The following is a 15,181-nucleotide window of genomic DNA, read 5'->3' as shown; positions in this document are numbered from 1 at the left end:
GGAGACATTTTTGTCATTCAGATAATATTAGCAAAAGTTATATTATATTATATTCAAATTTAAAGTAACTTTTTGGGAAAATACGTTTTAATTAAATAAGTATTTTGCTGCCATAATTCATAAAAATAATAATACTCAGTAATACCTTTCAAAATAATAATAATAATACACAGTAATAATTTCGCTCAAGTAGAGATGTGGCCAATGTAATTTACCCTCGACGTTGAGACAGTACAATGAAATGGACTCTTTGATAAGAGGCCCGCCCATACACGTACCGTAAATCATTATTATATTGCTTACCATTGCCTTTTACTCATATAAAATAAGACCACGGCCCATGTTTTCACTAGCCCAAACATCAACTTTCTGTACATAAATTATGCATTTCTATTTAGTGGGTTGAAATATGGGAGAAGATCTAATTGAATTGCACTTTTTTGTTTTTTAATTGAGGCTTTCCCGCGGATTCTGAGCCCACCAAAAAAATAATTATTTTTTTTTTGCTGTACTTAATTTTAGTCCAACCAAAAAAAATAAATATATATTATTACTATTAACTCACCCAAAAAAATATTAGTCTATGACAATTTCTAATTCGCCTATGCTTACACGTCATCAAAATCATCATTACATTGCTTACCATTTGCTTCTTGAATCAGGAGCCTCTCGTTAGTCCCGTTGCTAGCTCTCCTCAAATCAAAAGTGCATAAAAATGGGATTTTTTTTTTCGGTAAATAAGTGAATATCATAAATAAAAATCAGAATATCCAAATGGCAAGACATATCCCTGTACCATGTTTGAATCCAAACAAAACCAAATAAAATCAATAGAACAGTTGATAGCCAACACCAGCATTTCAATGTAATCAGTGTTGTGTGTGTTACAATTTTTTATATTACTTATGTTGCATATACCATGTGTACCTAAGCACAATTTCGATGGACGGAACATAAATTTGTAAGAGGAAGGATCCGAGTCTTTTTATTTTGACTTATTACTCAATACAAAGCATCTTTTTAGAGTAAACTTGTTTTCCGTTAACAATAATCAATGTTGACGTGGCCAAATGTAAAGATTTATATGACCAATATATATATATATATATATATATATATATATATATATTTAATTAAAATTATTTTTATATAACAATAAAACATAAGAGTTCATGAAAGTTAAGTTAACACACCTAACCTAAAGGTCTATCTTAAAATATTTCTAACGGTTGTGTATATATATATTTGTAAATTTGTTAATAACAATCCGTCATGAGTCATGCCCGAGATCCCACATAATTTTTATAAATTTATTTAATATAAAATTTATTCATTAATAGAATTAGAAAGAGAAGACAAAAGAAATATTTTAATCGTGTAAAATACTAATAATTTTAAATTACATGTTATATATGATCGTATATATTTTATACAAATATAATGACCATGTATATTTTATACAAATGGTGTTTCTGAATACATAATCTTAAAAAAGAAAAAAGTGGTGAAAACTTCCCTTCAAGTCAGAGTTACCCACGGTATATATTACAAAATACTATAATCACACAAATCATAATATGTATAACCACTATGATGAAAATTTTCAGCCATCAATTCTCACCATTCGATGTATATCACAATGAATCAGATGAACCCTCGATTCTAATTCAGATGTTTTATTAACCAATGATGTTTGTGGTCCCACTAAGGCAGACAAATCTGAAAGGAATACTATAGAAATACAAAATACATTCTTTTGGATATATAGGCACCGTTCATGTATGGTAATATACAGAATCCAAAGTACAGCACTTCATCTTAAGTGTGAAGAAAAGTTGACAAGTGTCCCTCCACCTGTAAGCTTTAGAGTACAGTTATAGCAAACAAGCATGACACGTATCATATGTCTAGGTTTTAGCTACTCTATATAGCTTCACATCCTTTGCTGTTTTTCTTACCAAATTCTAGAACATAAAAAGAAGAAAGGCAAGAAAATAAAGAAAAGAAAGTGAAGGCTAGGGTTTGTCATTTGTGTTGGATTTGTGGGTTTGAAGGAAGAGAAAAGAAGGATGGCCACTTTGGGGAGGAACGTAGCAGCTCCATTGCTGTTTCTCAACTTGATCATGTATTTAATTGTGTTGGGTTTTGCTAGTTGGTGTCTTAACAGGTTCATTAATGGCCAAACATACCATCCTAGTAAGTTCTAATAATTAAACCCCCATTCTCTCTCTCTCTCTCTCTCTCTCTATATATATGTGGGAAAATTAACATTATTTGCATGTTGGTTTCTTTTTGTGCATGTACACCTTGCCAAAATTAATAGTATTTTTGTTTGTAATATACCTTTGTTTTTACTCACTATTAGTTAGTTTGGTGGGAAGGGTTATAGTTCAGTAATACTTTCTTTCGGTAAGTTTTAGTGAAGAGAGTATGTGATACATGGGTGGTGATTTTTTTTGCCCGGATTAAAAAGAATGTGACAAAAATATTGATTTGTAGGTTTTGGAGGGAATGGTGCGACTATGTTCTTCTTGATCTTCTCCATACTTGCCGCAGTCCTCGGAATCGTATCGAAATTTGCAGGGGGCTACCATATTAGGATTTGGAGGAATGATAGTCTGGCAGCAGCAGGAGCAACAGGATTGGCAGCTTGGGCCGCAACTGCACTAGCTTTTGGGTATGTATTATGTAAATTACTAATTTTTTTCAATTTAATTAAGAACTAATTATGGAGTAAATTTTAAGTGACTAATTTTACATAAATTGTGCTACGTATATATGCAGGTTGGCATGCAAGGAGATAAGTCTAGGAGGGTACAGAGGGTGGAGGCTAAAGGTTTTGGAAGCATTTATAATAATTCTGACGGTCACCCAATTGTTCTACCTCATTTTGGTTCATGCTGGTATGTTTGGCAGCAGGTACGGTCCCGGCTACAGAGACCCCGACTACGGCGTCCCTACCGGGGCTGATCCGGCGCCCAAGGGTGGTGGTGGTGTCACGGGGTCTAGGGTGGTTTAATAACTAGTGCGTGTTTAATGTGTGTGTGGCCATTTTCACGGTTAATTTTAGGGTTTTTTTTTTCTGGAACTTTGGACTCTTATGGTGTTGGTGTTGGTGTTCCAGTGCAGCCTGTTATGTCAAACATCTTGTGTTGTGTGTTGTGTAAATAATGGTGGAAGGCGGACTGTTCTATATGTCACGGGTGTTGTAAATTTGTAATGGCTCTTTTTTAACATGTACAAGAATGTTGTAGCAGTAGCTCTCTCATGTTAATTAATTTTTATCTTGTGTTTAAGAAATTTCTACTCAATACTTTTGAACGTGGCCTCTCCTACTCTATTAATGTGACAAGTGGCAACTCTCTCTAGAAATGACACGTTTTTTTAATTTTTTTCCTCTGCATTTTTTTTAGGGTTAAATTTATAAAATCTCACTATTTTCATCAAATTTTGATCGATCATAAAGTCTTTTTAGAAAACCTTTTAAAAAGTAATCACACAGTATTCGTGTTAATTGGGATAAATTTAATTTTACTATTTAATGTTAAATTATAAATTAAAAATTATTTTTTTAAATTAAAAAAATATCTTTTAATTTTTTTATTCACCCTCTCTTTCTAAAACTCTTATCCATCTTTTTTAAATATAATTTTTTAATTTTAGAAGGTATTTTTGTAATTTTAAAAATAATTTTAAATTTAATATTAAATAATAAAGTTAAATTTATGGTTATAATTAACAGGTTAGATACCATTATCAAAATTTGCTTAGATTCAAAATTTAAAAGTAATGGAAGTTTTATAATATACCCTTTTTTTTTTTTTTTGAAATAGTTAAAGTAATGGAAGTTTTATAATTTTTTTTTTATTTGAAATAGTTACATGTACCTTCCGAATATATATTTTTAAATTTTTATTTATTTAGAATAGTTATATTTTTATTTAAAATAATTACACGTACCTTCCTTTAAGCATTTCAATGATATTTTAAAATTTTTAAATAAGATATCGACAATGACATCACAAATAAGAGTGTTAAATTTTATAAACTAAAGTTGGACATCACAAATAAGAGTGTTAAATTTTATAAACTAAAGTTGGTAAAGGAGGAAATTTATTTATAATAGGAGTTAATAGTTTAGAATGCTTTCAATGAATGGAGGTCTAACTTGTATTTGTACAACAAAAACTGGTTTGGCATGAGTGGTAAATGAGTTAAAACTATGGTTTTGAGGTTGGCATTTATGAGTGATACGTTTGTTAAACTCTGACTTTTAGCAAAAACTGAAGAATAACCATTTGCATCCTCACAAGAACTGTGATTTTAGCAAACACTGAAGAGTTTACTATTTTATTATTATTATTTTTAAGAAGCAATTTGTGTTCATCATTATCGAAATGGGATCAATCGTAGCTGAGCAAATATTAATCACAGACATGAATGCAAGCTTCAATCGAAACCTAAAAATTCCTTAATGAATGCAAGCTTCGTTTGAAATTCGAAATTTCCAAGATAACAGGTCATTATTCGTAGTGGTGTAGGCTCAGTAACTAATTTTTTTTTTTTTTTTTTTTCCTACAAAATGAGAAAAGTGGGACAGAGAAAGGAATCAAATTAATGCTTAGTATTACAGTAACAAGCACTTAAAAAGATTTTTTTGGTGTTGATGACAATTAATTCGTGCCTACCCAAAGGATGTTATTGGGAGAGAGAGAGAGAGATTATCAGATTACTAGAATGAGAGGGTTGAAGATAATGTGTTGACTCGTTGACCCGGTCAAAAAGTTTGTCTTTAATAAAACTAAAATCTGGTTAAAAAAAAGCATTGATTTTTTTTTTTTTTTATTGAACTTGTGGGTCAATTGATTCAATGATAAGTGCAAAATAAAAGTACATTTTTATTATTCTATCCCTTAAAGTTTGAGGCCTTTAAGACCTCTTTTGTGATTCTTTTGGAAGAAGATATGGTCAAAGTACAGAACTAATCCGGGTCCGTAGTGGCAGTGCAACACAGCCCGACCTACCCTTTTATTTGAAGTGTGTAATTCATGCTATAAATATATTAATGTATGAGCCATATAAATGTAAAAATTATTAGAAGATGACATGTAATTAAATGTGTTAATTTAATTTATTTTTTTAATTACCTATATGCATGGGGTCTGATTTTTTTTATTTTTTCATTTTTGCCCTAGCCCAGTGTTCTGGTCCATCTTTGACCAGAGCCATATAGTCCTGGATCATGTAATTAATAATTTCTCTTACAAAAAAGTGAGAAAAATGAAATTGAAAACTGCATTTTGCCTTGATGAATGGGATAGCTGAGGATACTCATTGCTAAACCCACCTAAACGTAACATGGATGCCTTAAGCTAACATTTTGCCCTATGACCTAAAGATTTTGTTTTGACTAAACAATCAGTTTAAGTTAGATGACGAACATCTGGTCTTTAGTTAGGTTCACACTCCTAGTGGAGAAAGAGAATTTATATAGCCGATCTTTTTTTTGCGAGATAAGACAAAGATGATGAAGAAGATTGAGGCAAGAAATCACACATTCTCTCGTGTGAAACGATGAGAAAACACTCAACTAAGATTCGGTCAAACTTTATTTATTTTTATGCGGTTTTGGCATTTCTAAAAGTTCCCCCCCCCCCCCCCCCACACACACACACACACACACACACACACACACACACATCAAAGGCATCAAATTAGTTGGATTCTTAAAACATTAGTTGGATTCTTAAAACATATGAATGACTTCTTTTACATATTACGGGAAAAGTAGAAAAAAACACTTGTAATTGGGTTCATTAGCCAAAACATTTGCTCCCCAAATGATGTTAGTGAGCATGATCAAGATTAATTTGGAACAAGGGAAAGCCGATTAGTGATAAGTTAGTTTCTTAGTAGGCGAAGAAGACGTAATTAAAGCTCCTTAAAATACTTTGAATTTTATAATTTCCGACAAATTTTTTTAACCATTTTCTTTGCATCTATATAAAAATAAAGTAAAAGGAATTATCTTTAACATTTCTTTAATGTAAAAGATGTTCCGAATAAATTCAATTACCGAGCATTTTTTCCCATATTTAATTGATCATTAGGAACATAAATGAGGATTAATTTGACCTGAATCGCAATTGGTTGGAATTAAATTGCGTACGGTTTAATCTTTTTTATCTTAATTAGTATAATTATTCATTTTGCTTTTTACCCACCTTGATTACAATATCCAAAACCACAAGACCTCGAGTCAAAGACGAACTTGCATTTCAAACCATGTTTAATGTTCAGCATTTAGATTTCTTTGGATATAATAATATTCGTTTTGCCTACCTAATCAAACTACTTCCCGACAAAGATTTAAAAATTAAAATTTCACCCACTTAATAGTTTAAAATTTTAAAATAAAAGTGATTATCCTATTATCTTGATAATTAAAATTGCAACAGTTGTTGCACCAAAAAGTGACAAATGAAGGTCATCTGATGAGACGGATTTAAATATTAAATATAATTTAAACTATATAACAACCTATTGAAATGTTAAACATAAGTGGTATTTCTTACCTTTTAAAATATAAAGGTTAAGAATTCAAGTAGCAAGTGGATGTTTTAAAATAGAGATAATTACACTTACCTCTCCACCTTCCCTCTTAGGCTTAAAAATGTTACTTTGTCCGTAAACAAACATATACATTTTTTAAAAAAAATAATAAAAGAACATAATACAAGGGAGGTAAATGTAATTATGTTGAAAATACAGTAGAGGTTTTTGTTATTTCAGCAATATATAGGGAAGGTAAATGTAATTATCCCATATATATATATATATATGGCTTGGCCTGGCTGAGTTTGGAATTAGCTTGCAATTAGCTGAACATGCAGGCATAGGGTGAGGTCATCACAAGGACATCATTAAGGAACAATGCCAAAGAACCCATCGAAATTCATATGATGCTTTAGAATGTTTTAGTGATTAGTGGCTATTGAGTAGCTATGGAAAAGTCTAAAGTTAAATAAAATTAAAAACAAAAAGAATATTTGTATCACCCAATTAATGATCAACCAAAAACTCAATAATTAATATGTAAGCATAATGAACCGAGTACTCTATCCAATTACAGTGAAACAGAGTTGATGATTATTATTATTATTATCATTTTTTATTTTTCATAACAAAAGAGTTGATGATTATTTAACTCATTAAGATACTGCAAATCCAAAAATTTGGCTAGTATTGAGATATTTAAGTCAAAAGCTACATACGTTTCTAGAAACCAGTTGGCATTTCTCTAACTTCCCTTCAGCATAAGCAAAACAAAAGAGCAAAAGAGATTATATACTTTATAAAAATGTTATTGCCCCACAACATCTCTAAACTTTATCCTAATCTACTTTGAAAAGTCATCCAAAAATAAAAATAATCCAAAAAGGTGCTAGAACAGAACCACACAAAGAATTAGAGATCTTTTACCTTCAATGCTTTTTATTTTTTATTTTTTATTATTACTATTGAACCACTAAATCTCACAGGCATGCTTGTCCAAGATTTCATTTTTTTTTCAACATCCGTACATAAAATATCATTTGCAGACATCCTAGACTTGTACCATGAACATGTCTTAACAATCAACAGATTATATTCTAGTTGCTTCGATCCGTATGGATATTTGTACTCTAATGCCATTTGCAAATTTTAGCTTTTCCAAATGCCCCTCATAAATTTTACAAGAATTGGTATTACTAACCGGACTATTTTATAAGTATGACTTCACGACGATATCAGCGGTAAATGATTTCAGCCACCTAAAAATAGTGAAGTTATTGAATGTTTAAGCTTTGTATCATGACTAAATTGGATATTACTAATCAAATCATGACCATGTTTTTTTATTCCTTCTCTGAGTCACTTCTAGTCATGGAATTGAAGAATTTAATCATAATTTGTGTTATAATTTGTGTTTTAGGTGTGGCGGTATTGCCAGAGTGATAAGAGGATGACCCTCGGATCGAATACCCTTCCTCTCAAACCCCACTAACTCCCAACTCTCTAACCTTTGCCAAATAAAAATTCTAGAAAATATCTCAAAAGGGGCCTATGACAATGCAAAGCATATCTGATTCAGAGAGCATTAAACACTATTCCACCCTTGAAAACAATGAATGAATTAGGGCATCCTGGTAACTTAACAGGTAAAAGATAAAGATTATTTGACAAGGACATTGTAGTTAGTGACTGATGAGCTGAAGTAAAGCCTTTGTGCCAATATAAATATGAAACAAACACTTCCCCTTTTAAGTCACTTGATATTGAAGACCAACCTACCAAACTAAAAGAAGTATAGTGTTTTGCTCTCGTGTTTGGGGTTGATGGCAGAGCATTTGGGTTGTGGAATCATAGAAGAAGAGTGGAGGAAAGGCCCTTGGACTGCTGAAGAAGACAGGCTGCTTATTGAGCATGTCGAATTGCATGGTGAAGGAAGATGGAGCTCTGTGGCTGGCCTTACAGGTACACTCATCTCACCATCCTAAAAACCAAAACCTCCAGTTTTCTAACCCTAGAAGTCATGGATATGGTCTTAAATAGAGCAGAATGGCACGATAAAATTTGTTCAGTTGAACAGTCTACTCGTGTGTGTCGGTTTTAGATTATTTTCGGGGTAATATATAATTTTTTCTTATTGCCTATACAGGATTGAAAAGAAATGGGAAAAGCTGCAGATTGAGGTGGGTGAATTACTTGAGGCCAGACCTTAAGAGGGGACGAATAACCCCTCATGAGGAGACCATAATTCTAGAGTTACATGCTAGGTGGGGAAACAGGTACTAATCAACCAAGCTTCTCCAATAAAATATTTCAAGATTATTATACTCATAATCACAAATCATCCATCACTAATCTTAACATATTTGAAAAAATAAAAATACAGATGGTCAACAATTGCGCGAAGCTTGCCTGGAAGAACAGATAACGAGATCAAGAACTTCTGGAGGACTCATTTCAAGAAGAAGCCGAAAGTTTCCTCAGACAGCAATGTGAAGTCCAAAGACTATGAACAAATTCAGCAGAATGATCAAGTGGACATGAAAAGGGTCATGTCATTGCTTGATGGAAGTGACAACAGAGTGTCATATCTGCCTCAAGTGAGGCAAGACATGGTCACCAATAATACCATGTATACCAACACAGCTGAGGAACATGGCTTCTTGTGTTCCATGTTCAATGGTTATGCATATGTTCCTGAGGCCTCTCATGAGGACATTTTATTGGATGGTTTGTGGAACTTGGATGATATCCATGGCAATTTGAGCTGGCCTGCGCAACAAGCAGAGCTAGTCTTCACAGTTTAGCAGCCCCATGTTAGTCTTAATCAGCGTCTTCTTATTCTTGTACTACTAGTTATTTGAACCAAAAGGTTCCCAAGTATCAGCTTGTACACTTGCATTGGAACAGGAGTTGGTGTTTAAATCTAGTTCATCACTTATCAATAATCCGGAGTAATATAAACTTAATGACAGAAGCTGAGAAATTTTTTTTTAAAAAAAGCACTGGTAATTTCAAACTCAACACTGTCAATACACTACCATAGTTAGAACTTGTTTGAGGTTACTTCTGTAATGGTAAAGTGCTGTTATCAATAGAGCTATTATAAAAGTGCTATTTTTTATTTAAAAAAAACTAGAGGGGAAAATTTTCAGAATTGAGACTAAAAATAATAAGTTTGTATGGAGTTTTGTAGAGAGAGGGATTCTAGGACAATGTAGAGTTTGTAAAAATTGGTAGATGGTAGAAATTTTAGGAGAGTTATGAGAGTTTGTTAATATGTATATGTTTAGATGAGAATTCTAGAAACTAAATATTAACTATTGATTATAATGCATCCTAATCGTTTATTAGATAGGATAATTGTCTATATAGGTATGAGTTCTAATTGTTACACCAACTTCCAAACTCAAGGGGAGAAATTTCAGAATTGAGGTAGGCGAACAAGGGAAATATTTAGTCTAATTTTAAAATGATTGGAACATATTTTTGAGTGCACTCATTTGTGATATCATTACTTTAACAAAATTATGATATGACCCTACGAGGTGTGAGAGAGAGAGTTTGAGAGAAACTCATTTGTCCTTTCATTAACACGAGATTAAACTCATATTAAGAAAATAATAATAATAATAATAATAATAATAATAATAATAATAATAAATAATAATAATAATAAAAATAATGCTCCTGTATCCCGAAATAAATGTTTAATTTTAAAAATCACGCCACTTATTTTGAGATCAGAAACAAAATCTAATCCTAACAGAAATTCTATCACAACTGCGTACTAAAGAGAGTGACAAAAGCAACAACAGAGAAAACATATACAAATACAATATAGTTAGAAATAACTAAACGAGTAAAACAAGCATAAACACGTGCACAAGCTACCGCTAATATTTGCCTTTCGATTAAATTAAAGTTCTTCTTTCATTTTTTTCCCTCCCTCCACAAGGGAACCTAAATCGGATGGAAGATTCTCAATCCCACGCTGTGCCAGAGTCATTGCGGATCCTTCAAGAAGTTATTCTGGTCTTAGGTACCCTCTTGGAATTTATGTTGCCAGCTCTCAGAATGATTCAAGATTTTTGTGTCATATAACACGTCCTCTTGCTTGCATTCATTCAACTGCAACACACACAGAAGTACTTGAAACCTTGAATTTTTGAAGACCTCTAAGAAATTCTGATCCAAATCTGCAGTTGATGCTTAGACATCCTTGAACAATGGTAAGATCATCTTGGCACTTACATTTCTTTGATCATCATCCTTCTTATGGAGAGGTCTTCACAATAAATTTAGAGGGCAATGCAGCCGCTTTGTATCCACTAACTTACAAATCAAATGAAGCACTGAGACCAATAATGCACCCCATTTAATCCCACAAATCGATCAAAAGAAGCCTCAATTAGCCCAGCTACTTGGGATGAAACATGTAAATAGTTCTCCAATCAGCTTTGTCGAGAGCCACATCCATTGTCCTAAAGGCCCAAACTCAGAACAACTGAAAATTACACTAATGAGGCATGATAAATTCGGAATGGCACAGTTGCTTTCTTTAGAGGTCCAAAGACAACATCAGACGATCCAATGTGATCGTAGTGGTAGACAAAGAATTACTGTGTTTGAAATAGTACGAAGACTGGAAAATGAGATGTGCACAAGTTCATGCTTCCTTTCTTTTCCTTACAAGTATATGAGGATTGAATTAGCTTCTTCACCACTGCATCTCAGATTCTCTTCCTCGTCGGTATTCATAAACTGAACCAAACACCACTCTTCCAACTCTTCTGTTTCTTCGAGTTCTTTTACTCCTACCTCTCTTCTTCTCCTTTTCAGCAACAGATTTTGACATGGACACATTATAAATCCATCTCAGTGGCACCAAAGCTGCAAGAAACTGTATCACAATCCCTAAAGGCAGACTTGAGTAATCGCTTGACGTTATTCCAAGAAAAGAAGACAATCCAATACCCAAAAAGCCACTAGCTATTGACGATAAACATAATGCTGAAGCCAAGAAAGAAATGAGAGATCCTTCACAACCAGGTGGAGCTAAACTTGCGAAAAGCACCTGGAATGGCAAGAGTTTAAATTGTGCAATAGTTTCTGCTACACCCGAAAAACAAAGGGCAAACACCTCATTTGGAATTCCCAGTTTAAGATTAATCTGCTTTACTAGGATGAGGTCAAGAAGAAGGGAGGAAGCATACAAAATCTGCACCGTGCCAATAAGTTTCCACACAGGAATAATTCTCCTGAATCGGTCATAGAGCACAGTCATAAATAGAAGCATCAACTGGCCAGTCACTCGTGACATTCCAATGATTGAAGGATCAAGATTTAGGCATTGGGTTTGGTAGCAAAACATAGAACCAGACAAAATTGGAACCATGGCAATAGAAGCTACAATCCAAATCAGAGGGCGGGCGATACTCGCTTCACTAATTGCCATCATAAGCTCAGAATACTGTTTTTCAATAGTATCTGAGATCGGTTTCCCCACAAGATTGTGATTTGATGGTTGTGGTAAACCAAGAGAATCCTCTCTTGTGGCAGAGGAAATTATGAGTTGAACGGCAAGTAAAGCTGCAAATATTAGAAGCATGGATTTCGGCTGTTGTGTTTTTAGTAAGAAAAATCCACCGAGCAAGTTTCCTAAGATTCCACCGGCAGCTAAGGCCATAAATGCATAAGATTGTAGGCCAATAATTTTGTGCTTTTGGCCATACTCTGCAACAAGAGCATCCTTTGCAACTTCTGTAATTGATGCTCCAAGATTAGTGAGAAGAACACATGCCACTAGAGTAGGAAGGTCTTCTCCTGCAACAGGGATCAATGCCAAAGACCCCCAAGATAAAACCTGCAGCAGGACTAAAGAGTATGGAATTTATTAGTAACTTTGATCCAATTGGTCAAATAGTCGACAGTCCAACAAAAAATACCAGTTTCAACAACTCATATGATCAATTTGACATTGTCCTGACAACGTGTATACGGTTCAGCTTATCATTTGTCCATCAGATTTAGTCCTCAAAATCGATCCATAATGAAGGCTAGTTTTTAGTAAATTCAGAAATTGTTTACAATCAAAATTAAATATACTTTCGTTGAGTATGAGATGATAAATGAAGTATTGCCCACAATAAAGTGAATATTGTAAATTTTTCAGTTCGACAATAAATATTACAGATTGCATCTAGAATTTTAAATATCCATAAGATGTTAGCCTCTATTGTATATTCCATCTCCCATTCTTTTCCGATCGCATAGCACATTGACTTCCTCAACTTGATTATGTTCAATATACTTACTATAACGACTATTTGTTACAAATTCCTCCTTGAACATTGTGATTGAGGTTTTTGCTTGATCTTTACAACTAAGAGTACTATTTATACATAGATTTAGCCAGACGTTTTCTAATGAAAAAAGGAATCTAAAATTTCAAGCTACCTTAATTTTAGTACTTCCATGTGCAATAACTTTCAAACATGAAAATTAATATATAACATATAAAGTCAACCTTAAATTGAAACAGAAACATTGATAGAAGATCATATAGATTGAAAGAAACAAAAGGGAAGGGCTTGTAGATAACCAATTTTTAAGCTATCAAAGTAAAAATCATCATAGAAAACAGCAGCAACATGAAACCAATTCTAAATTTTGAAAAAGCTAAGAAGCACATTAAGCTACAACAATTGTGGTGAAAGTTTATATTTTAGGTATAAATTTTGAAATATAAATACATTAAAAAGTAAATAAAACCAAAAAGGCAAGGGCAGTTGCGAGCCAGAATTTTAGTTTAGGGGGGCACAATGTTAAGAAAAAAATTTATTTAAGGGAGTAGAAGGGAAAAAAAAAAATAAGAAAAAGGAAAAAAAGGTAAGAAAAATGACAACTTAAAAAGGAAACAATTAAAATTTAATTTAACAAGGAAAATTTAACTTTTTTTAAGGAATTTGAAGAGTAAACTAGGAAAAAACTAGAAAAATAAGATATGATTTTAAAAACTAATAATTTTAGAGGGGCATTATATAAAAAATTCCATATATACACATATAAAATATAAAAAAATTTCTATATGTATAGTGAGCGGGGCAGGCCAGGGGCAAGTGCACCCCTGGGCATACACTGGCTCCCTGGGGAAGGGCACGCGGATAACCAATTTGGAGCTATCAAAGTAAATAAAGCGTCATAGAATACAGCAGCAACATTAACACTCAGTGAAGTAAACTAAAAAATGAAAAAAAATACCACCAATTCTAGAATATGAGAAAACTAAGAAGCACATTAAGCTGAGTAGGAAAAAAAAAAAAAAATTACCACCAATTCTAGAATATGACAAAACTAAGAAGCACATTAAGCTACAACATTTGTCATTGGAAGTTTTATATGGTAGGATTAAATTTTGAAATATATATATACATTAAAAATAAAAAATAAAAACAGAGGTGGTACTAAGAGATGCTAACAAACCTCCAATAGAAATATAGGGTATTCTATGAGCACCTCCAATATAGAGGGCATCAGACAAGATTCCATAGAGAGGCTTAGCCACCATGGGAAGATTACCAAAGTGCTGGACCAGCTGCAACATTGATGGATGCAAGTTTAGATTGTGGGCCATGTGGAAATTGAGAGCCAGCCAAGGAAAGCACCTATAACCTTGCACCCCATACCCAAATCCACACAAAGCCAACATCTGTTGACTACCCACTTGTGAACAACCTCCTCTCTCCTCATATACCCTCTTTGTCTTGATGCTAACAGTGTTATTGGAGTTGTGAGATTGTGTGCAATGGATGGGTCTGAAATGTGAAAAAGATGGCCTTTGTGGAGGTTTTCTGATTGCTGGATTGGTGGGTATTGATGGGATTTTATTGGAAACTAATGGGTAAATCATTGTGTTCATTTGGGGGTTTTCAGATTTGGAGAAGACGACAGGGATTAGAAACAGAGTAATATCAGATGGAACACTAACTTACCCTTTTGACACTCAATTCCTCAGACAACAAGAAAGAATATGGTATACGATGTTGAGTAGAGAAAGAGGTAGATTAGATAGAGAGAAGAGATAGATCTAGAAGTGTGTAGGACAGGAGTCACAGGGCTAAGTATATGTAATACTAGTGTATATTATATATATATACACACACACACACACACACACATAGAGAGGGAGGATTCCAGCAAAACCGATGTTGAGGTTTGGGTTTTTGTTGTTTTTCTTTTGGGAGATTTAAAGGGCCCTACTAAGTAACAAGGAAGCCATTGTTGTTGAACACGCGCCAATAGGTCGTGGAGGTGAGGACAATGAACGATTAGGCCCAGATGTTTGAAATTTCCTAGTTCAGGTACAAAAAAATGAAGATCAAATCTAATGATGATTGTGTTATGTGATTATAACATGGGTGAGTTTCAACGATAAAACTGAGCCGTTGAGGTCCCATAAAGTGGGAGACTGTCATATACAAGTTGCTCCCTCAGGCGTCTGTCGCTCGCAACTCAACCGCTCACGTCTTCTCGTTATTCAATTCCTTTTTCTCATAATTTTTTTCAAGAAAATAAGCATTATATTATGGGTTGGATCTGGGTAAACGTAATTTATCACGATTATAAC

General features: G+C 33.3%; 2 protein-coding genes and 1 pseudogene across 2 annotated transcripts; 2 read left to right on the top strand and 1 right to left on the bottom strand.

Annotated features, from left to right (window-relative positions):
• The first annotated feature begins 1,962 nt into the window (after positions 1-1,962).
• LOC132274934 (membrane protein PM19L) lies at positions 1,963-3,321 on the top strand. Its single transcript, XM_059776302.1, has 3 exons — positions 1,963-2,196; positions 2,500-2,677; positions 2,785-3,321. Exons 1-3 carry the CDS (start codon positions 2,070-2,072, stop codon positions 3,017-3,019), a joined length of 540 nt encoding a protein of 179 aa, XP_059632285.1. The 5' UTR covers positions 1,963-2,069; the 3' UTR covers positions 3,020-3,321.
• Positions 3,322-8,373: 5,052 nt separating this feature from the next.
• LOC132273104 (MYB-like transcription factor EOBI) lies at positions 8,374-9,373 on the top strand (annotated as a pseudogene).
• Positions 9,374-10,283: 910 nt separating this feature from the next.
• On the bottom strand, positions 10,284-14,875 carry LOC132274931 (probable folate-biopterin transporter 8, chloroplastic). The gene is made up of 2 exons (XM_059776297.1): positions 14,038-14,875; positions 10,284-12,429 (listed from the first exon to the last, which is right to left on the bottom strand). Exons 1-2 carry the CDS (start codon positions 14,471-14,473, stop codon positions 11,273-11,275), a joined length of 1,593 nt encoding a protein of 530 aa, XP_059632280.1. The 5' UTR covers positions 14,474-14,875; the 3' UTR covers positions 10,284-11,272.
• Positions 14,876-15,181: the final 306 nt, after the last annotated feature.

The sequence above is a fragment of the Cornus florida genome, unplaced genomic scaffold (genome assembly GCF_030987335.1).
Source record: "Cornus florida cultivar Cherokee Brave unplaced genomic scaffold, ASM3098733v1 CherokeeBrave_3.0.0_Hap2_Chr09, whole genome shotgun sequence".
NCBI lineage: Eukaryota > Viridiplantae > Streptophyta > Magnoliopsida > Cornales > Cornaceae > Cornus > Cornus florida.
Note: the sequence above shows the minus strand (reverse complement) of the source record. Positions and strands in the feature narration are given on the sequence as shown.

Excerpts from the sequence above, each read along its gene's own strand:
- LOC132274931 (XM_059776297.1), bottom strand. The coding sequence starts at position 14,473 with ATGAACACAATGATTTACCCATTAGTTTCCAATAAAATCCCATCAATA. Across the intron at positions 12,430-14,037 it reads ACCCTATATTTCTATTGGAG|TCCTGCTGCAGGTTTTATCT; the intron begins GTTTGTTAGCAT and ends CATACTCTTTAG.
- LOC132274934 (XM_059776302.1), top strand. The coding sequence starts at position 2,070 with ATGGCCACTTTGGGGAGGAACGTAGCAGCTCCATTGCTGTTTCTCAAC. Across the intron at positions 2,197-2,499 it reads TGGCCAAACATACCATCCTA|GTTTTGGAGGGAATGGTGCG; the intron begins GTAAGTTCTAAT and ends ATTGATTTGTAG. Across the intron at positions 2,678-2,784 it reads GCAACTGCACTAGCTTTTGG|GTTGGCATGCAAGGAGATAA; the intron begins GTATGTATTATG and ends GTATATATGCAG.